The 22,824-nt window shown below is 36.7% G+C and overlaps 1 protein-coding gene across 4 annotated transcripts in view; it reads right to left on the reverse strand.

Moving 5' to 3' along the window:
* Positions 1-6,236: 6,236 nt before the first annotated feature.
* LOC102806185 (uncharacterized) overlaps positions 6,237-22,824 on the reverse strand; it is a 33,547-nt gene continuing 16,959 nt past the window's right edge. For 2 of the 4 annotated variants that reach the window (XM_085494480.1, XM_085494470.1), the window contains 6 exons: positions 21,679-21,711; positions 16,777-16,952; positions 16,201-16,267; positions 13,335-14,030; positions 12,156-12,208; positions 6,237-9,906 (listed from right to left, as the gene is read on the reverse strand). In XM_085494480.1, the coding sequence (XP_085350606.1) occupies positions 9,772-9,906; positions 12,156-12,208; positions 13,335-14,030; positions 16,201-16,267; positions 16,777-16,952; positions 21,679-21,711 (1,160 nt within the window). In that variant the 3' untranslated portion in view covers positions 6,237-9,771. The remainder of the gene's footprint in view (positions 9,907-12,155; positions 12,209-13,334; positions 14,031-16,200; positions 16,268-16,776; positions 16,953-21,678; positions 21,712-22,824) is intronic. The other 2 variants (XM_085494475.1, XM_085494485.1) reach the window with 2 other exon arrangements.

Raw genomic sequence — 22,824 nt, forward strand, 5'->3', positions numbered from 1 at the left:
AGCTCTATTATTTCGAGTTTAATGCTCCTCTGCTCTATTATTTCCAGTGTTCTGTCTAGCAGCTCTATCATTCCAAGTGTGATGTCCAGCAACTCTACCATTCCAAGTGCGCTGTCTAGCAGCTCTATTATTCCCAGTGTAATGTTCCTCTGCTCTATTATTCCTAGTGCACTGTCTAGCAGCTCTACCATTCCCAGTGTAATGTTCCTCTGCTCTATTACTCCCAGTGTGCTGTCTAGCAACTCTATCATTCCAAGTGCACTGTCTACAAGCTCTGTTATTCCCAGTGTGCTGTCTAGCAACTCTGTCATTCCAAGTGCGCTGTCTAGCAGCTCTACCATTCCCAGCGTGCTGTCTATAAACTCCATTACTCCCAGTGCACTGTCTGACAGTTCTATAATTCCACGTGCACTAACCAGCATGTCTACCATTTCCAATGCGCTGTCTAGCATCTCTATCATTCCCAGTGCACTGTCTAGTAGCTCTACCATTCCAAGTGTGCTGTCTAGCAGCTCTACCATTCCCAGCTTGCTGTCTATAAACTCCATTACTCCCAGTGCACTGTCTGACAGCTCTATAATTCCACGTGCACTAATCAGCATGTCTACCATTTCCAATGTGCTGTCAAGCAACTCTGTCATTTCCAGTGCACTGTCTAGCAGCTCTTTCTTTCCAAGTGTTCTGTCAAGCAACTATATTACTCCCAGTGCACTGTCTAGGAACTCTATCATTCCCAGTGCACTATCTAGTAGCTCTACCATTCCAAGTGTGCTGTCTACAACTCTGTTACTCCCAGTGCACTGTCTAGCAACTCTATTACTCCAAATGCACTGTCTAGCAACTCTATCGTTCCCAGTGCACTGTTTAATAGCTCTTCCATTCCAAGTGTGCTGTCTAGCAACTCTATTACTCACAGTGCACTGTCTAGCAACTCTATTACTCCCAGTGCACTGTCTAGCAACCCTATTATTCCCAATGCGCTGTCTAGCAGTTCTTTTATTTCCAGTGTGCTGTCTAGCAACTCATTCCAAGTGTTCTGTCTAGCAACTATATTAATCCCAGTGCAATGTCTAGCAACTCTATCATTCCCAGTGTGCTGTCTAGCAGCTGAATCATTCCCAGTGCACTGTCTAGCAACTCTATCAGTCCCAGTGTGCTGTCTTTCAGGTCTACCATTCCCAGTGCGCTGTCGAGCAACTATATTATTCCCAATGCACTGTCTAGCAGCTCTGCCATTCCCAGTGTAATGTCCCTCTGCTCTATCATTCACAGTGCACTTTCGAACAGCTCTATCATTCCCAGTGCACTGTCTTGCAGCTCTACCATTCCCAGTGTAATGTCCGTCTACTCTATTTTTTCCAGTGCATTATCTAGCAACTCTACCATTCCAAATGCACTGTCTAACAGCTCTACCATTCCCAGTGCGCTGTCGAGCAACTCTATTATTCCCAGTGTGCTGTCTAGCAGCTCTACCATTCCAAGTGTGCAGTTTAGCAGCTCTACCTTTCCCAGTGTAATGTCCAGCAACTATCATTCCCAGGGCACTGTCTAGTTGCTCTATCATTCCCAGTGTGCTGTCTTGAAGCTCTACCATTCCAAGTGCGCTGTCTAGCAGCTCTACCATTCCCAGCGTGCTGACTATAAACTCCATTACTCCCAGTGCACTGTCTGACAGCTCTATAATTATACGTGCGCTATCCAGCAGGTCTACCATTTCCAATGCGCTGTCAAGCAACTCTGTCATTCCTAGTGCACTGTCTAGCAGCTCTTTCTTTCCAAATGTTCTGTCAAGCAACTCTATCATTCCCAGTGCGCTGTCTAGCAGTTCTATTATTCCAAGTGCGCTGTCTAGCAGCTCTATCATTCCAAGTGCACTGTCTAGCAGATTTACCATTCCAAGTGCCCTGTCTAACAGATCTGTCATTCCAAGTGCACTGTCTAGTAGCTCTACCATCCCCTGTGTGCTTTCTAGCAGCTCTACCTTTCCAAGTGCGCTGTCTAACAGCTCTGCCATTCCAAGTGCCCTTTCTAGCTGCTCTATCATTCCCAGTGCCATGTCTAGCAGCTCTATCATTCCCAGTGCACTGTCTAGCAGCTTTACCATTCCCAGTGCGCTATCTAACAGTTTTCTCATTCCAAGTGCACTGTCTAATAGCTCTACCATTCCAAGTGTGCTGTCTAGCAACTCTATTACTCCCAGTGCACTGTCTAGCAACTCTATTACTCCCAGTGCACTGTCTAGCAGTTCTATTATTCCCAGTGCGTTGTCTAGCAGCTCTGTCATTGCAAGTGTTCTGTCTAGCAGCTATATTACTCCAAGTGCACTGTCGAGCAGCTCTATCATTCCCAGTGCGCTGTCTAGCAGTTCTATTATTCCCAGTGCGCTGTCTAGCAGCTCTGTCATTCCAAGTGTTCTGTCTAGCAGCAATATATTACACCCAGTGTACTGTCTCGCAGCTCTATCATTCCAAGTGCGCTGTCTAGCAGATCTACCATTCCAAGTGTTCTGTCTAGCAGCAATATATTACTCCCAGTGCACTGTCTAGCAGCTCTATCATTCCAAGTGCGCTGTCTAGCAGATCTACCATTCCAAGTGCGCTGTCTAGCAGATCTACCATTCCAAGTGCCCTGTCTAACAGCTCTGTCATTCCAAGTGCACTGTCTAGCAGCTCTACCATCCCCGGTGTGCTTTCTAGCAGCTCTACCTTTCCAAGTGCGCTGTCTAACAGCTCTGCCATTCTAAGTGCCCTTTCTAGCTGCTCTATCATTCCCAGTGCCATGTCTAGCAGCTCTATCATTCCCAGTGCACTGTCTCGCGGCTTTACCATTCCCAGTGCGCTATCTAACAGTTTTCTCATTCCAAGTGCACTGTCTAATAGCTCTGCCATTCCAAGTGTGCTGTCTAGCAACTCTATTACTCCCAGTGTGCTGTCTAGCAACTCTATTACTCCCAGTGCACTGTCTAGCAACTCTATCATTCCCAGTGCGCTGTCTAGCAGTTCTATTATTCCAAGTGTGCTGTCTAGCAACTCTATTACTCCCAGTGTGCTGTCTAGCAACTCTATTACTCCCAGTGCACTGTCTAGCAACTCTATCATTCCCAGTGCGCTGTCTAGCAGTTCTATTATTCCAAGTGTGCTGTCTAGCAACTCTATTACTCCCAGTGTGCTGTCTAGCAACTCTATTACTCACAGTGCACTGTCTAGCAGTTCTATTATTCCCAGTGCACTATCTAGCAGCTCTATCATTCCCAGTGCGCTATCTAGCAGTTCTATTATTCACCAGTGTGCTGTCCAGCAGCTCTACCATTCCCGTGTGCTGTCCAGCATCTCTGTCATTCCCAGTGCGCTGTCTAGCAGTTCTATTATTCCCAGTGTGCTGTCCAGCAACTCTATCAGTCCCAGTGTGCTGTCTAGCAGGTCTACCATTTCCAGTGTGTTTTCTAGCAGCTCTACCATTCCCATTGTGCTGTTTAGCAACTCCATTATTTCCAGTGCGCTGTCTAGCAGCTCTATCATTCCCAGTGTGCTGTCTAGCAGCTCTATCATTCCAAGTGTGCTGTCTAGCAACGCTATCATTCCCAGTGCACTGTCTAACAGCTCTATAATTCTCAGTGCGCTGTCCAGCAGCTCTATTATTTCGAGTTTAATGCTCCTCTGCTCTATCACTCCCAGTGCGCTGTCTAGCAGGTCTGCCATTCCCAGTGCACTGCCCATCAGCTGTACTATTCCCAGTGCACTGTCTAGCAGCTCTACCATTCCCAGTGCGCTGTCCAGCAGCTCTACCAGTCCCAGTGCACTGTCTAGAAGCTCTATGATTCCCAGAGCACTGTCTAGCAGCTCTATCATTTCCAGTTGAATGTTCCTCTGCTAAATCATTCCCAGTGCGCTGTCTAGTAGTTCTACCATTCCCAGTGCGCTGTCTAACAGTTCTATTATTCCCAGTGCGCTGTCTAGCAGCTCTACCATTCCAAGTGTGCTGTCTAGCAGCTCTACCATTCCAAGTGTGCTGTCTAGCAGCTCTATCATTCCCAGTGTACTGTCTAGCAACTCCTTCATTCCCATTGCACTGTGTAGCAGCTCTTCTATTCCCAATGTGCTGCCGAGCAACTCTATTACCCCAAGTGCACTGTCTAGTAACTCAATTACTCTGAGTGCACTGTCTAGCAACTCTATCATTTCCAGTGTGCTGTCTAGCAGCTCTACCATTTCCGGTGCACTGTCTAGCAGCTCTATCATTCTCAGTGTGCTGTCTAGTAGCTCTACCATTCTCAGTGCACTGTCTAGTCGATCTATCATTCCCAGTGTGCTATCTCTAGCAGCTTTATCATTCCCAGTGCACTGTCTAGCAGCTCTATCATTCCCAGTGTGCTGTCTAGAAGCTTTATCATTCCCAGTGCACTATCTAGCAGCTCTATCATTCCCAGTGCACTGTCTAACAGCTCTATAATTCTCAGTGCACTGTCCAGCAGCTCTTCCAGTCCCAGTGCGCTGTCTAGAAGCTCCATGATTCCCAGAGTGCTGTCTAGCAGCTCTATTATTTCCAGTTTAATGATCCTCTGCTCTATCACTCCCAGTGCGCTGTCTAGCAGCTCCGCCATACCCAGTGCACTGTCCAGCAGCTCTACCATTCCCAGTGCACTGTTTAGTAGCTCTAACATTCCCAGTGTGTTGTCCAGCAACTCTATGATTCCCACTCCGTTGTCTAGCAGTTCTATCATACCCAGTGCACTGTCTAACAGCTCTATAATTCTCAGTGCGCTGTCCACCAGCTCTACCAGTCCCAGTGCGCTGTCTAGAAGCTCTATCATTCCCAGTGAACTGTCTAGCAGTTCTATCATTCCAAAATGCGCAGTCTAGCAACTCTATTATTCCCAGTGCACTGTTTAGCAACTCTGCCATTCCAAGTGCATTGTCTAGCAGCTCTATCATTCCCATTGCGCCGTCTAGCAACTCTCTCATTCCAAGTGTGCTGTCCAGCAGCTCTACCATTCCCAGTGCGCTGTCATTTATATTATTTCTTTGTACTGTGTGTCATTTATATTATTTCTTTGTACTAAGTGTGTCATTTGTATTATTTCTTTGTACTAAGTGTGTCATTTGTATTATTTCTTTGTACTAAGTGTCATTTGTATTATTTCTTTGTACTAAGTGTCATTTATATTATTTCTTTGTACTAAGTGTGTCATTTGTATTATTTCTTTGTACTAAGTGTGTCATTTATATTATTTCTTTGTACTAAGTGTGTCATTTGTATTATTTCTTTGTACTAAGTGTCATTTATATTATTTCTTTGTACTAAGTGTCATTTATATTATTTCTTTGTACTAAGTGTCATTTATATTATTTCTTTGTACCAAGTGTCATTTATACTATTTCTTTGTACTAAGTGTCATTTATATTATTTCTTTGTACTAAGTGTGTCATTTGTAATATTTCTTTGTACTAAGTGTGTCATTTGTATTATTTCTTTGTACTAAGTGTTTCATTTATATTATTTCTTTGTACTAAGTGTGTCATTTATATTATTTCTTTGTACTGTGTGTCATTTGTATTATTTCTTTGTACTAAGTGTGTCATTTGTATTATTTCTTTGTACTAAGTGTGTCATTTATATTATTTCTTTGTACTAAGTGTGTCATTTGTATTATTTCTTTGTACTAAGTGTGTCATTTATATTATTTTTGTACTAAGTGTGTCATTTGTATTATTTCTTTGTACTAAGTGTGTCATTTGTAATATTTCTTTGTACTAAGTGTATCATTTGTATTATTTCTTTGTACTAAGTGTGTCATGTATATTATTTCTTTGTACTAAGTGTGTCATTTGTATATTTCTTTGTACTAAGTGTGTCATTTGTATTATTTCTTTGTACTAAGTGTGTCATTTATATTATTTCTTTGTATTAAGTGTGTCATTTATATTATTTTTTTGTACTAAGTGTCATTTATATAATTCCTTTGTACTAAGTGTCATTTATATAATTCCTTTGTACTAAGTGTGTCATTTGTATTATTTCTTTGTACCAAGTGTGTGATTTGCCATATTCCTTCGTACCAAGAGTGTAATTGAACAGACCATGAGAGCAGGAGAATGGTTACAGATGTACATACCATGCACATATTACACATGGCTCGTTGCATTCTTTTCAGGTTGTGGCATTTGCAGGTGACAATTACTTATATAATGAATATTAATGAGTTACTTAGAAATAAGAACTAAACCATAAACATCACATGTGATGATCAGATTGTGTATTTTAATCAAATAATTTGCATAATGACCAGATACTTATAAAAAAAAAACATTGAAATGAATTTCCATACACGAATATTAAAATGAACGAAAACAAAAGTAATCACACAGAAGCGGTTGATAGAATCTATTTCTTTTAATAAAAATTCTCACTTTCTGGGGTTTCCAAACATACTGAAAAAAATCATGTTACATGTCAACAGCCATGTATCGTATTTTTTTTTGGTGAACATAAATACAAATATTCTATAAATATAAGCATAAGTGGACGGATACATTTAAGGCAAGTTAAGGGACAAGATGCAAAATTTGATAATGAATATTAGAGGTAAATAATATGAATATAGTGTATAATTAATCAAACCATTGTTCTCGTGCAACAAAATTGTAGGATGTATACAGTTGTGGTCTGCAAGCAGTACGTACTGACAATTATAAATTAAATTTGATTTAGCTAGATATAAAAAGGTATTTACTTTTAGCTGATGTTATTCATGGCCTCCAGGGTAGGGTGGGTCAATAATACATTGGCCTAGTGGTTATGATTTTAATAAAATGTTATGTACAACAGATAATACTTGATATGGAGCAGCAAAAAAAAAAAGTTTGAACGTTTGTCGGGAAAATTTAATGATTTAATTTCAAACTTTAATTTTTGTTCTTAAAAAGCTTGATTTCAAAATGCTGATCTTGCAGAGGAGAATATGGTGTTGAGATACACTTACTTTATCAAAATTGATCATCAGCAAATATTAAGCGTGGAAATACCCCAAAATACGATGTTGTAACCCTTGCTTGTCCTATTATTTAATTTGATTTCATGCTTAACGTGGGATCTCGCAGTGAACAGAAAACATCTGTCTTGTATTGATTTAAAAAAAAAGTTTTAATCCATTATACCGATTCATTGACTTATTTTATTGAAATTTACTGGGTTGCTAAGCAGATGTTCTCCGTATGTGGACCTGAGCGACTGAGTGAATTTCAGATAGATTCAAGACCTACAGGCGTGACAATCACGTATTTACAGGCAACGACATGGTATTGTACATTGTTGAAATAATTTTTAATCACAGTAGCAGTCACTGCATGGCTTTTGTTCTGATTTACCCTGCAAAGGCAGGCCCATTATGTAACTAGATTCGTTGATAAAAAAAACCATACTTAAAAATGGTGTCTCTCTGGAGCGACTTGAATAATGAAAGAACTGGTCAAGTTGAAAACATGACATCTGTCCTGTTGTTTTGGGGGATGGAGAAGTTCAATTGGTGGGGTGCTGATGGATCAACTAATAAAATCAAGGACAAGGAACTTTTTAAATACACTTTAGTCCATTCCACTTTCAATTCAAAGGTGACTGAATTTTGCAAATTTGAAGAATCAGAGAAATGTTACTCTGGTAATAGTTGCTGATGAAAGACCAACAATTTACATAGTACTCAAAACTGTATTTGTACTTGACCCAAAATTACAAAATTTCTTTATAAAAGCTGATAAAAATCAGAATATGGGAGATAAATACAACTACATAAATAAATAATGAATATAAATGTTTGACTCAATTCCAAGTGAAATTCTGGGAATACATTTTTTGGTTCTTTAAAAACAAATCTTCAAAATAAAAATTATAAAACTAAAGCTTTTATCAAGTGTTTCCCTTAACAAATTAGCATGCAAAGTGAGCTATCTTAAATAGACATAACCTAATTCATAGTGAATACGTAAATGTCAGTGTGTCTGTGAGGTAATATTTGTATGAATCAGTGTACAATTAATACAATTGATCGTTTTATACATACTTCTATAGAAGATGCACTTCTAATACGGTTACACAAATTTGTATTAAAAACTAATTAGACAACAGCAAACTGAAATGAGAAAGAAATTCATGTTGATCTTGCGACTATTCTCGCAATACACAAAAAAGCTAGTTTTACTAGTAATCAAGTTTATGTATGCAAGGAAAATAAAATAAAATTAGATTTTGTCCTTTATACAATGTCACCTTCAATTACAAATCATGTGAAATACGAATAACAATTTGGACATTTTAAAAAGTAGGTAAATAATATGCTTGGAATTGATTGATAGACTGACTATGCATATACAAGTGTTAAAATTAATTAGAATCAGGTTCGTGAGATACCGGTAGCAGTGAAACATTGTTTGTGTGGACACACAGAAAGAGATCATGACATGAGCCAGAAATTAATTCAGTCAATGAGCACTGATGAATATTAGCATATATTAGCATATTACACTACTGAAAAACCCTAGCAATGGTTTACTTAGCAGTAGAGTTCAGTCAGCCCTACCTTTGAAACGTACATTATTAGGTTTAGAGGAACTAGGTCTCTAATATCATGTAACTCGCCAGACAAAAAAAATTATTTCAGTTATGAGCTAGACATATGTTGTAAGATAATAAAGTGAAATTATTATTTTTGTTATTTGCATCATTGACCTTTGTGAATATATGCAAAAATAAAAAACATGCAGGTTTTATTGCTCATGGACATCGAATTTACTGTATCGCTCCCAATATAAATAAATTTTAAAACAGTGTTACTTCCATGTTTTTCAAAAAACAAACTCTTAAAAAACAAGCACTAATTCCTCTTGTTTTTTAAGAATCAATAAGGCGTTAAACGATGAAATTGGAAAAGAAAATGAGAAAATCAATCAACGTTTCATTTGATGAGTGAAACATCCTCTTAGTTCCCATGGCAACATCCATTAGCATACTGAATCACAGACTCCAGGTCTGTTTTCAGTTTAAATGATTTTTAAGAATAAGCATTGATTACTGCCGAGCATCCTGCCGGCATTGATTCCACTGACAAGAATTAATGAATAATGTCATGGGGTTTGATACAACATAAGCATCAGTGAGCATTGTAACAAAATATTATAAATTGTAGGTGTAATAAATGCCACATGTTTTATTCCCTCTCATTTCAAACTGTTTTGTTTGTTTTTTCAACGGAAGATTCCAGGCCCGAAAAAATTACTTGCTCCCTGGAATCGACACTTATAATAAAATTTCTAATATGTTGGTGGTAGGTGTTGGAAGGGTGATAGAAAATATGCTCAGTTATTTGTGAAAGTTTTGCAATATCCAAAGAACGCAATATCAAAATTAATCCAGATGGCAAAGTTTTTCCAGACAATAAAAACTTTTGGATCAGGTATAATTTTTTATTTTTAAAAATTGGCTCTGATGTTTAGTAGAAAGTAATTCAGAAGCAATACAAACTACAGTTTTGTTCTATTTTAAGTAGAAAACCTTTGCCCTTTTGTTTCAAAAATAAAAAATTTGCTCAGCAGATTTTTTTGGTCTATCATAATATAAAAAAATATCGGGCTTATTAATTAACGCTGCTGAAGACATGCAACAAAGACATACATTACTTAACAAATCTGTATTTTTTCTCAACATTGCATAGCTATAAGTGATTGAAATAGGTTCAGAAGTGTTCATCATAATACTGTGATATCCAGAAATGAATCTTCTTTGTTACTCCCCGGTTTCACTCTCTTCATTTACGTCAGTTTGACCTTTCAACTTTTCCATGTCGTCAATTTGAGACACCAGCTGTGAATGTTCTTGTAAAAGTTGTTGCAGTTCACTTTGTTTATTAGAGGCAGCGACCTACATATTGAAAAAGGGAATCATTTGTGATTATTTTGCTTACACATGAATTATCCAGACAAATCTGTAAGTTTTTATATTTTGAAAGCCAGGGAGAAATTTTTCTTAGGTATTTTTTTTTACATAATTTTGAATGAAATGGACATTTCCCATTGCCTACAGGTCTTATGGTAGAAGTCTACTCATAATTTATGATTAAGTTGGTCATAAATGACATGACAATGTTCATTGGTTTATTATGTACAATCATGAAGCATTTATTTAATGACACCATGAAATAGAATTTTTTTTGTGTGTTACAGTGATGTATTTTGAGAAATTTATATTTAGAACAATTCCATAGAACACAATGTGAAAGAAAAACGGACATTTTTTTACACTTTTGTAAACCAAGATTTTTCATACAATTTAGTACAGCAGTACCCTATCATTCACAAAATTCAAATAAATAATTATATACAATTTCCAGCCTATGTCACCAGCCTACAATTTGAAATATGGCATAATATTTCTGCTATAGGAATAAAATGGTCGCTAAAATACAACCATAATTTTCTTCAAAAATAGGCAGGTGACCCTCAACTTTTTTTCAAGTCAATATCCTTATTTTTCCCGGGAGTACAAATTATTGGAAAATCAATAAATTCTAGGTGTTTGCATTTATGAGTAGGCTTCTACATTAAGTACCTTGACCTAACATTTTTTGTTGAAAATAGTCAGCTTTTATTTATCGCCTTTTACAAAATTAACCTGTATACATTTATTGCTGTATTTTCAACAATTTTGATCGATACCTGTAGCGAGTAGAAAATCCATTTCGTCCAAAATTACAAAATAAATTAACTAGTAAAATAAATCCAAATGGGCAAAAGTTGATGGTAAAAAAAAAATTAGGTTTCTATAAAAATGATGTTTAGACTGTTTGTTCACAACATACATATGAAATCATTATACGTGTATATGTGTTACATTGTTTACAATCTGTCTCAGTGTGCAACATTATACCATTCCCATTTTGTATAATCTACAGAAAACCTTCCACTGACACCCTACGAGCAACCTAATGGCTTTGTGTTTTGTACAGTTCACAAGAAAGCTTATCCAACAGAGTTATGAAATCAAATCAAATCCTAAATAAAGTAGCTTTGAGTAATTACAACAATACAGATTATGTTCGATACGGTGAATAGACACCAAAGCCTACAGTGCAGGCTAGGTGTGGCTGTACAAACTGAACACAATACTCAGTGGGAGGTGTACATGATACAGAGTGGGAACGTAACATTAACTGCCTAGAACATCAAATACTGAGACAACATGAAAGTTTACACTAGCGGATATGACTTCAATTATTGGTGATAACTTAAATGACAAAATTGTAGACAGATATCACTACTAAACTAATAAATCTCCCCCTCCCTTGCTTCCTCTAACGTACATTTGATATATTTGCTTCAACCAGATGAAAAGAAAAAGTGAAAGGAACATTACATGTGTACTAATATAGGACATCGCACATGTTTCGCACACGTGCACAGTGACTGGTTGGTAGAAAGCGGTCATTCGCACTGAAGATAAAATAATGGCGTTGTTCGCTGCTGCTGTCGTATTTAAATATACATGTATATGTCCCTGTTGACAATGAAACAGCTTGTGGACAACAACTTGTGAGGGAGTGCTGTTCACTGAGTGACATTTCTTTCAAGACAGTCTCATGCAGCCTGGCATATATGTGAACATTTGACATCACAGTGCGATGGCCCAAGCTCTATAGAAAATTACTAACATTAAACTAATTCTAATTCTAAAATTCTACATATATAGTATTGTGTACACAAATCTGAGATACATTATAAAGTGCCCATATACTTAGTATTTAAATGACTTTAATCTACAGCTTAAGTCAGGTTGCTTCAGGGGAAGACTTAAATAGTCTCTCTCACAAGACAGGAGTGATTAGAGGGCAAACAGTCAGTCAAGCAGAAATGAGAATAGAACAAGAACAAGGTAAATATAAATTATGTAACAGCGAGGGGGCGAATACACTTCCAGCTATATGGATTTATACAAGACTGTCGTAATCATCTGAGACACGTACGTGGTGCACAGTGATTACAAGAGATCAGGTTTTAAAATAAAACCATACAGAGGATTTATATCACTTCTGATCTATTCTCATTCCTGCTAAAAAACAATGGAAAGCTTATCCCGGGGGGGAAAAAAAGCTATTTGCTGGGAGATGAACTTACGATATACTCGGCTGTGTCTTTACCATGAGGAATAGCTGTCTCCTCAATGGGATCTGTTGAGAGCATGTCGTTAGAAAAATGGATAGAGATGAGGAAACAGGTTAGCGGGGAGAAAACAAACAAAACAACAAACACATCAAGAAGTCATAAAGAGCTGTGGTTGGTCAGTCAGCATCAAAGAAGTTTCATTGAGTCGTATTGGCACCAGAATTAGAGCAGGTTGTTAAAGCATATTAAAATGTTAGAAAAAATAACTAGAACAGCGTATTTTAGGAACAATTCTGTTTTCTTGAAGCTTCATCTCCATTTTACAGAGATCAGTACCAAAATATAAAACCCAATAAATAACATGTTTTAAACTAGATGCATGGAGTTTATTTTTATTATAATTTTTGTCTCATGGATATTTTTTTTCTGGCTCAGAGCTTTGTCACATAAACCTGTTTCGCTATTGTTTAAAGACCACATGTAGATTAAAATGTTTTTAAGAAATTTTTAAGACAACAAACTAGCACTGATACATTTATGTTCTTTTTAACATATTGTCATCTGCTTTCAATTTTTTTATGTTTTTCACAAGTCAGTGCAAATCAAGACATTTTGTAGCTGTGAAAATTTCACTGCAGGTCATGTGACATTAGTGATTTTCACCAAATTTCATGAATGACATAAAATCAGAAAATGATGACAATTCTTAGCAGTGAAGAATTAAGCGGCTTTACAGTCTGCATATGCTTCTAATAGAACCAATATTTTATGCAAATCAACTGCCTATAGTACATTCATCATCCGATGACGTAGACAAAACATAAACCTCTTATTACACAACAAAGGAAGTTCGAATTTATTCTAAAATTGAGTTAATCAATGAATCCTATTAATAGAACAGTACTTCCTGTACGAGATAAGAATTCACTGCGATATATTGGAACAATTTATTGTTTACAAAAATAAGCATGGCCTTTTGAATTTTTATTAAGTTTTTTTTCAAAAAAGTTGCGGTTCAGTGTTGATATTAAGAAATATATTACATCTATATATGGATTTGTTTAAATGTTGTGTCATTTCTATGTTAACGCTAGACGCTTGGTGACATGTTACTAGTTGTCACGGTCAGAATTTATAAGAATATAGTTGAGGAAAGGGTTAACAAACAAACAAATCATTGCCCATACATACCTGCTGTAATCTGTTCAAAATCATCTATCATAAGCGGCTGTCCTTGTCCATCCTCATCGTCCACTGCAATTGTAATCACGGGTGCTGATGGGATGTTAACAGGCACCACCTCTTTTTCATTATTGTTCAGAGCGGGTCGACTTTGACCCTGACTGTTCTTAACATTGTTATTTGTGTCGTCTATCACATCAACAGTTCTTTGTAGCTCTGCAGACCGACTTCTAACCTTTGGTATTTGACGATTAACCGGTTTTGAATCATTTTGGACTTCCTGAATTTGTTCCAAACTTGTTTTCACTTCTTGGTCATTTGATCTCTGACCCTCGTTTGGCTCAGTGTCGAGTGTTTGCGTTTCTGCAATGCCATTGTCCGGGGGTAAAATTTCTTCAGGCAATCGCTCATCATCCCCAATATTGCTAGATTTGATATTTTGCTCCATGTTTATTTCTAAGTCTTGATTATTGTTTTCTGTGAGTTTTTGCGAGTCCGTTTTATCATCTACACTATTTGTATCCACCACTGCTGTATCCCCATCCTCTTGCTGTGGAGAGGGACACCGAGAATCAACTGCGGTATTATCAACATGCGGCAACGACACACTGATGCTACTGCTAGCGCAACGTGCTGTGTCTGGTTCCTCCCCCTCCACAGTAATGGAATCCTCTGGGACTTTGGTAAGGTTAACAGAGGAGTCTCCTACATGAATAAAAAAAACAAAAAAATTTAAAAGCAAGACAATTTGTCATGTAGCAACACACCTTTACTCTTTAGATTACACAATAAAGGGAATGAACCAGTCAATTATGAGAAATGGGAATAACGAAAACTTAAGCCCCCCAGCCAGGTAGTCCTGTCAAATTCAATCAGCCGAATGTCTGGGTAACCTTTCCCAAGTACAGTATTTGCTCTAGAATTACAGTACAGCATACACTCGCGGAAATGACACAGGCGTGTTTACGACCAATAAGTTGTATTTTAATGATCTAACATAGAATAAATGCAATTTTTAGTTAATGTGCATTCCTAATAGAGTTAATATTCTACCCACAATTCACTAGTACCATCCCTAAAAATTACACAGCACTTCAACAGAGTACTTGCTCCAAGCAGCACCTCCATGATTTATTACACTTAAATATTACAATAATGGAGATTATATATCAACCTTTTTACCACCAGACTTTTTTCTTATATTCTTTAAGATTTCTGAAAGTGAACCCTCATTTTGGAGCCAACAGACAAAATTTGAGTCAATTTTGAGTGTTTACTCAAAACAAATTTGGCTATTTTTGTCCCAATATTCTGAAGGAAAATATAACTACATGTATAATGGGACTATTATTGATTTTTTGATGAAAAATAAGGAAGTGGTGGTGTAAAGGTTAAGCATATAATCACTCTCTCAAACTGAGGAATTAGATTATTCTGCCAAAAAAAAAACTACATCTAAGAGGTGGGTGGATGGGGGATTCGATAAAAAAAATATGATATAGAAATCAACTATTTGACAGTATGTGTGATATAAGACAGAGTGAGATGCAGCTTTGATATATCTCTGTAAGCAAGCATGGATAGGAATACTGGAGTAATGTGTCATTTTTATCTTGAATAAGCGCCTTCACACAGAGATATTTACATTCATCAAGGACACTGACGAATGTATGACGAATGATGTTTTTTTCAAACTGAGATCATTTAGGGACGTTAAAATGAATAAAAATTTAGGAAATATGTTATAAGGCAATGACTACATTCAGTGATTCAATGACACAAAGATGGAGATTGGTCATTATTCAAACAGGGCGTAGGTCCCCCACCCACTTTCATAGAATAAAGCAGTGAACACTTTAAAAAAAAAACACACGAAAAACACACTACATATTAACCAACACATCTTAAATTAATGCAGCACAATAAACATAATTTTACTACTGCCAAGAATATTTTAACAGCACTCGTGCAGAATTCGGCAACTTACCCAGACAACAAACGAGACACATGTAACACTTTAAAGAAGGAAGAAAAAAAAAAGGGAGGAAGGGTGATCAAATTGCAGTTGATTACGGTATATAGCAGTCACTGGTGATACACTGTTGCAGTGAGGTGCAAGAACCTTTGAAATTGGCATGTGAGGTACAATAGTCAAACCACGGTACATAAATACTGTGAAGATGCATTTTCCGGTACTTCACGAGTCAAGAAAAAGTGTTCACAAGTTATCAAATGGCTAACATTTCCAGTGAGAATATTCTACAACATACAGTATGAGTGCTGGTATTTCCATTTATAATACGTGTACACGAACAACTACATACAGTGTAGCCAAGCAACCAACAATGAAGACATAACACGATGTGCAGTTGGGTGGGGGGGGCGCACGAAAAGAATCAAGCTAATTAAGGTTATTAATTGTTAAACAGTGAGGCTGTATAATTAGTTAATTAGTACACACACAACAGACAAACACATCTAAAATGTACACAGCAATGAATTACATACAACTTTTTAAACAGACTGGTATAACCAGTCGTAGCACGGTAACAAGCTTCTCAGAGTGTAACCTACAAGGCAAATATTGACATAGCTGTGTGTGATCTACACATCTATGAAATACAATCAATACATTTTTCGAAATGGAGAATTCACAAATTTCTTCTTATGGTATGAGTGATGGGATGCCCATTACATTGTTTCCATGGAGCCGGAATTTTATTTATTCCTAAATGTGGAAGGAGCAGCGCTTATTTAAAATCCCAGACTTGTCTCGTGTCTCGGATCACGGGAAGAGATATAAATGTAATGAATATTCATATAAACTGAGCACTAGATTCACAATCCTAATATAATATTATTACATGCTAATTACCTGGTATTACTGATTCGGCAATAGACGGCGTCGCTGACGGCACCGGGGGGTCGAGTCGTGACGTCTCCTATGAAGAAATTATCGGTATATTCATCATTTTTTTTTACAGAATTTTATTAATGGTGACAGGAAATCAAGATTTACTGAATCATAAAATATCTAACATCCCACAGCGGTGTTTAATCTTCGAGCAAAAATCGTTTGAGTGATCATCGTCTTTGATTGGTATGACATCAGTGGGTTACTCAGCTGGATTCAGATAACATAATATGCATCGATTGAGTTGAATTAGCATGCAGTGAGTCTTGATAAGAAAATGCGGAGGAGTTGACAATTTATTTTGTGTATGTTTATCACAAAAAGGTCCCAAATGGCTGCCGAGATCGCATTGAGACCATGAAAGCCTCGGGATGTACTTTTGCCATGGTTACACGTGTCAACAGAACTGTGGATGCAGTAGAGAAAACTTATATAACTCGCGTTCCGTTATGTTACAGGCAAGGCAAGAAGACGGAAAATATTGGTCTCAAAGATAATATAATTTAAATGAATGCACATGAAAGAAAAAAATGTTACCGTAGATTCAGCTCTGCCCTGTAAATTGTCCACATTAGTAATCGTCGTTGTCTCTGGTAATTGATCTTCTTCTGGGTTGGCACCGTGATGTTTTCGCAATTGTTTTGATGACGTTTGTCTTGAGATGAACCCAACGCCAGGTGCAGCCAGTACCTTAGCGTTACCGTTTAGAGAGTCTGGAAGAACCGGAAAAGAATTGCATCATGATGCATGTACCAACGTAGGTTAGAAACTAATTGAAATCAATCACCTTTGAACATCATAATGTTGGTGCAAATACTTTAATTTTTTACAAAAATATTCTTTTTACTGGGTAATAGCAGCATTGATTTTGAAACTAAGAAATAATATGATACTGCCTCATGGACTTTAGTAAAAAAAATCATGATTGGCAGTTTTTTTAGATGGTGCGAAAGTTCATAATGGCATTGAAAGGAATTTATGTACATTTCAGTAACAAAAAATTATTAAAGCATCACAGTCATTGCAGTATTCAGAAACAAAGACGACTGTGCTGATTCAATTACGTGCTCATTTGAAATATATGTAGCTGAAAGAAAAAAAATCACAAACAAATGAACAGCAAAGTTAAAAAAATTATTATTGCATTAAGGTAGCGAGAAGGGAAATTTTCACTTTTTTCTTTTTTCAAAAATTGATAAAACGGTTACTTTAGACCTTGATACATCACCCCAGGTTTACAAAAGATCGAAATTGCGAAATAACGTTGCTCAAATTAGTGTTTTAAAACACTAGCAGAAAAGACTACAACTGCCGTTTCGTGGATATTTGCATAGTGTTTATCTTTGGAAGGAATTAAATGATAAAATCTTATCTGTATACTCTGTTGACGATTCTGATATAACGGGTGATAAGCTTCCAGTTGCAAACAATGCTTGTTTATCTAACGTCCATTGTCAGCATTATTGTCAGTCGAGACTTCGTCGGAGAAACATGGTCATACAGTACTCATTTCGCCCAATCTTCCGCTTTTACATCGACCGCTTATCGCTTAATTTCCGACCACGCAGTCTTGTCCGACCGGAAACCGACCGCATTTTAATCGCGTTTTTTTTTTTTTCGCTCGCTCGCTTATTGAAAACATTGACCGCTCGCCCAAACACTGAAAACTGGCACATGGGTGGTCGAAATGGTGGTTTTGATAGTGAAGTGTGAACATACAACACGTATTAACTATTATTACATTCTGAACGACACTTCAAATCTAATAGCTGTATTACACTTGTATCGTGAAAGCAACTGAACTGGGACCTCTTGTTACGTGTTTTGGGTGCTTGTTCTAGATGTAATATTTTTATTTTTATTTTAATGAGACAGTTACGTGAAAAAAGCCTAGGTAACTCCTTTTGACAGAGCAGAGAAACGAGGAAATGTTAGTGATTAATTCCAAAAATAACGATATCGAATCCACATCGGTCCACGTCTGGTAAAATTTGACATTCAATTTTTAAAATTAAGTCACGATCATTGAATGAGTTCGGTCTATACCGTATACGTACCGCAAAAGTGTTCCCACAAACAATATTTTCCACTAAAAACGGCCACATGCCCTGAAAAAATCGAACAGAGCTTGACATGTATGAATAATTTATTGGGCTTAAAAGAAAAACGTGTCAAATTTAGTTATAGCCATAACTATTTGGTGGCCAGTCGATGAACAATTCAATGTCCTTCAGGGCTGAAAATCATCGACGCTACTCTGGTTTACTTTATTTCACAACTTGCAGAGAAAACTGATTCGAGTGAGCTCTAATGTATCTTAGCCTAGTATTTTTTTTTTTGAACTAAGGTCAAATTCCATCAGTTTGTCAAAATATATGTTTTTCAGCGAATAATTTTGAAGCCTGTCACAGCACAAACAACTATGTGAATCGACGCCGGTGATTGGATTGTACGACGACCCTTCAATTAGCGTCAAATATGCTTTGTTACAACATCATTGATTGGCTGAGAGTCACCTGATCGGAGCACGAACTGGGTCACAGAACCATATTTGTCCGTATTATCAACAGGACTTTGCAAAATAACCACACCCACATTTTCAATCTTTTTTAGCGCAGAAGTTGCCAACAAATGTAAAAAAAATCGTGAATTTCATGGATTCGAATAAAATAAAGCAAGCGATTGATAAGGATGATTATTAATATTTTCCCCGATGCTCTTCGAATTTTTATTTTTTTTATTTCAAGGTAAGAAAAGGCTAGTTGAAGTTGCATCGTCTTCAATGCGGTTGTTTCACCGCGAACAACTCTAGCTCTGTTTTGGGCATGGTTTAGTTTTGCGATGTAAAATAAAATATATATTAAAATAATAATACTTGATTAATTATTTGGGGTTTCAGCCCACAAATTACGGACATGATCTCCATGAATTACAGTCAATGTTTGTCTTCTCTCGGCTGATTGTCACGGTGTTGATCGACGCTTCCTAAACTCAGTATGGAGAAACCAATGGGGATCGACATTCCAAACAAATAATTGAAATTATCAACGAAAGACGAGATTTTTCTAGATATTTACAAACATACTGTCATGACAAACATATGTAAAATTAACAAATACACAAAGAGGTGTAATATTAGGTTTTATTTTAGGCTTAGAAATATTTTCTTTCACTCAGCCCATGCATGTAACTGCCATTTAGCTTTACGGTCCTTCAGCATCGGGGGGAAAACAACAATAATTATACAAAACACATTGCGAAGACTCAACAATCAGGAAAGAAACCCCAGACAACCATGTCGTACTTGTGTTGAAAATACAGTATTTCACGTCAGAATATTGTTTAAAATAAAATATTCAGTCCACGCCAAATCGAGGTCAAAGGGTCAGGTTGCATGCATATAATTATATATAGTTAAAACAAAAAGTATTTGAACTTTTGTCAGCTGTTCAACATCTATAAAAACCAGAAAGACAATTATAAGACAATGTGAATCTCGGAAATTATTCTGTTAGTCCAAATTTTAAATGCGCGCGAGCGAGCAGGTGGGCGGTGATATTTCGGGGTTTGCGCGGTCGAAAAAAAAGCGGAAATTGTCCGGTTGAATTCAACAAGCGGTCGCAAAAGCGAGAGAAAAAGGTGATTGGAAAGCGGAAGCGGGCGGGAGGTTGTGCGAAAGGAGTACTGTAACTTTGCACAACTTTCTTTTAAATCGTTTTATTTTCCAAGTCAATATTCTATTTTACTAATACATTTTTTTTCTAACACAATGGCGAAGAAAAGAAAGAAAGCGTTGACAGACGAGGCAAAGAAAAATCTGCCACTCAGTGTCGCACTCTGACACAGCAATTTTTTTTCAAACATCGGCCATTTTGTTTCACCATGAAAACTGTTTTATTAGATGTCTTATCTGAGACACTTGAAGGATTAGCTTGTTTGTAAACTGTCAGCGTGTACAGTGGGACAGTAATGTTTGTCAGAGGATTATCCCTCGTTGTTCGTTTGCATAACAATGGAAAACCCGAACGTTCCTGGAGTACGGACTCAAATGCCAGCAGTTTTCTTCATTTTTCACGCTCGAGCTTGAAATTATTCATTATCTGACACTCTTTATGAGTTCTATGATATCAGTGGTTAATATGTTTGGCCATTTTTAGTGTATATTTATAATAATGCAGCAAATCTACAGTGTTTTATTAACCAAAACTGTTTTTCGCGTTTTTCTCGAGTTGAAGTTTTGATCGAGAACGACTCATTGGGACCGCCGCCAAATTAAGTGCGTTCGGACTAGGACATTCAAACTCGCAGTTATCGTTCAAAAGATAATGATGGTGCGAAATATGTCTGGGTTTTTAAAGAAAATGCTTTGTCACAGAATAATAGTCTGTTAAAGGTGCCAAGTATGAAATAATTTGGGGACAAAAAAAACAAACCTGCGTAGAAATCGGAATAATAGGTCTTTTGATTATCGGAGACGCATTTCAATGGACTTGATTACGGACAATGCATAACTTAAATTTCACCAGGAAATTCCGCAGTGTGCTCTCGCAATCGCGTACTTAGTCATTTTTACAAGGTTCGCCATTTTTGATGTCACGTGATAATTATGTAAACAATGTCTGTCCAGTTTGTGCGAACTTGCACCTCTATACTTAGTCTTTTGATATATATAACCTAACTTACTGTTCTGAACGAGACAACAGACAGAATGTTTTATTTAAAAACGCCACAAAACCTTCTCGCTACCTTAACAGAAGTCAATACAAGTACTGATTTGCATTTTCTCCTCAGGTCTATCTGGATGTGACAAGATGTACATGAACATGAATAGTTGAGTGGATACACAGCGCTATTAAACTAGATTTTATACATGCATGGTGATAAGTTTAAACCATTATACCACAACAACAAACAAACAAACATACATGCACAATACCACAAACATAGCAAAACTAATGGAGCCTTGCCTTGGAGAACATTTTCCAAAACCTGTGGTTTCCATATTCTGTATGATTTAGGGGATTTTATTTTGACTCAGGATTTCTACAAAATTAGTCCTGTTAAAGAGCCCACTGGTCCCGACTTACAGCCAAGACAATAACTTGCCTTTACTTGCTCTTAACAAAAATAGGCTGATAAAACTACATGGTTTTGTCGTAATCTCCAGCCATCTCAAAAAACATTCAATTTCAAGAATAATTTCTATAAACCACACAGAGTGTCAGGTACGAGATTCAAAAGAAAGAGTCACATTCAAACCTTTTCGTCTGTACACCTGATGAACACCAAAATAAGCATTACGTATGATATGATCAAGGCAATGAAAGCAGAAAAAAAACAACACCAAAGCTATAACATTGAACACACTAAGGCAATGGAAAAGTAGTGAAGAGAGATTTATTAAAATTATCAAGTCACACTTTTTTCTAACGTTCTTACCATGCCTGTGCGTTATTACATTCTCCCATCCATCTTGAAAATTAGTAAACAAAGAAAAGAGTATGACATCATCATTCAATAAGAATTAGCATTAAGGCAGTATATTAATAGTTTCTAATAATGATTGTGATAGAATTTGGTTTATTTTTTCTCTGTTAATTTGATATGCATGTATGTAATCATAATAATAATAATTACATCATTTTTGTTTAATTCAGTTTACCAGTCAGGACTTGTGTTACAAACACTATGCACATAATACTAAAGCATTTTTTATTAGCAATTAGATTGACTGACAAGTGCCAATCACAGGAGAGCTCCCAAAGAATGCGGCTGATCTGCACTGGCTCGGAAGATGAATTCTGATTGGCTAAAAAAACAAAAAAACTTGTGGCGTTGAATGCACGTTCATTGTCAGTATTGTTATGCAAATTCAAACTAGCTAATCATTTACAACCTTCCGAGCCAGTGCAGATTAGCCCAAAGAATGGATTAGATGTGACCGAGTTTGAATCAGATTGCAGCCAACTGTAACAAAAATTCGTGCCTTCTAAAAAGTAAGTTAAATCAGATTATTAAACCGATTAATTGTTTTTTACACACCCTTAAGCTACCAATCAAAGAAAGCTTAGAAAGAACTCCCATGTGCTGAGAGTATTGAAGACACATTAAAAATTAATTCAAAATTACTTGTACATGAGATATTGATGGAAAAGCTGAAAACTAATTATGTAAAACAGGTAACTAATATGAACAGAACAGAACAAAAGAAATTATGAATTATTATGCTAATTAGAGAATTAATATGAACAAATTTTAACCCAAAATTAATCAGGCCTGTCTATTGTCCTAGAACATTTATGTACCTAATTTTATTCAAATGTGATGATCAGTAATTGAGATATCAGTGTTAATTAATTATGTTAATTAGGTGATTAATAAGCATAAATATTTACCAAAAACTAATTGGGTTTCTGCATAGTTCTCTTTAAAAGTTTCATTAAAATCCAATTTGTAGTTCTTTATATATCAGTGGAACATTATGAAAATTAGGTAATTAATATCCAATTAAAACTAATCAGGTCTCTGCATAATCCTAGAAGATCTATGTAGCAAGTCTCATTGAAATATGATGATTACTACTTG

This window comes from Saccoglossus kowalevskii, chromosome 2 (genome assembly GCF_978046115.1).
Source record: "Saccoglossus kowalevskii chromosome 2, keSacKowa6.1, whole genome shotgun sequence".
Lineage (NCBI taxonomy): Eukaryota > Metazoa > Hemichordata > Enteropneusta > Harrimaniidae > Saccoglossus > Saccoglossus kowalevskii.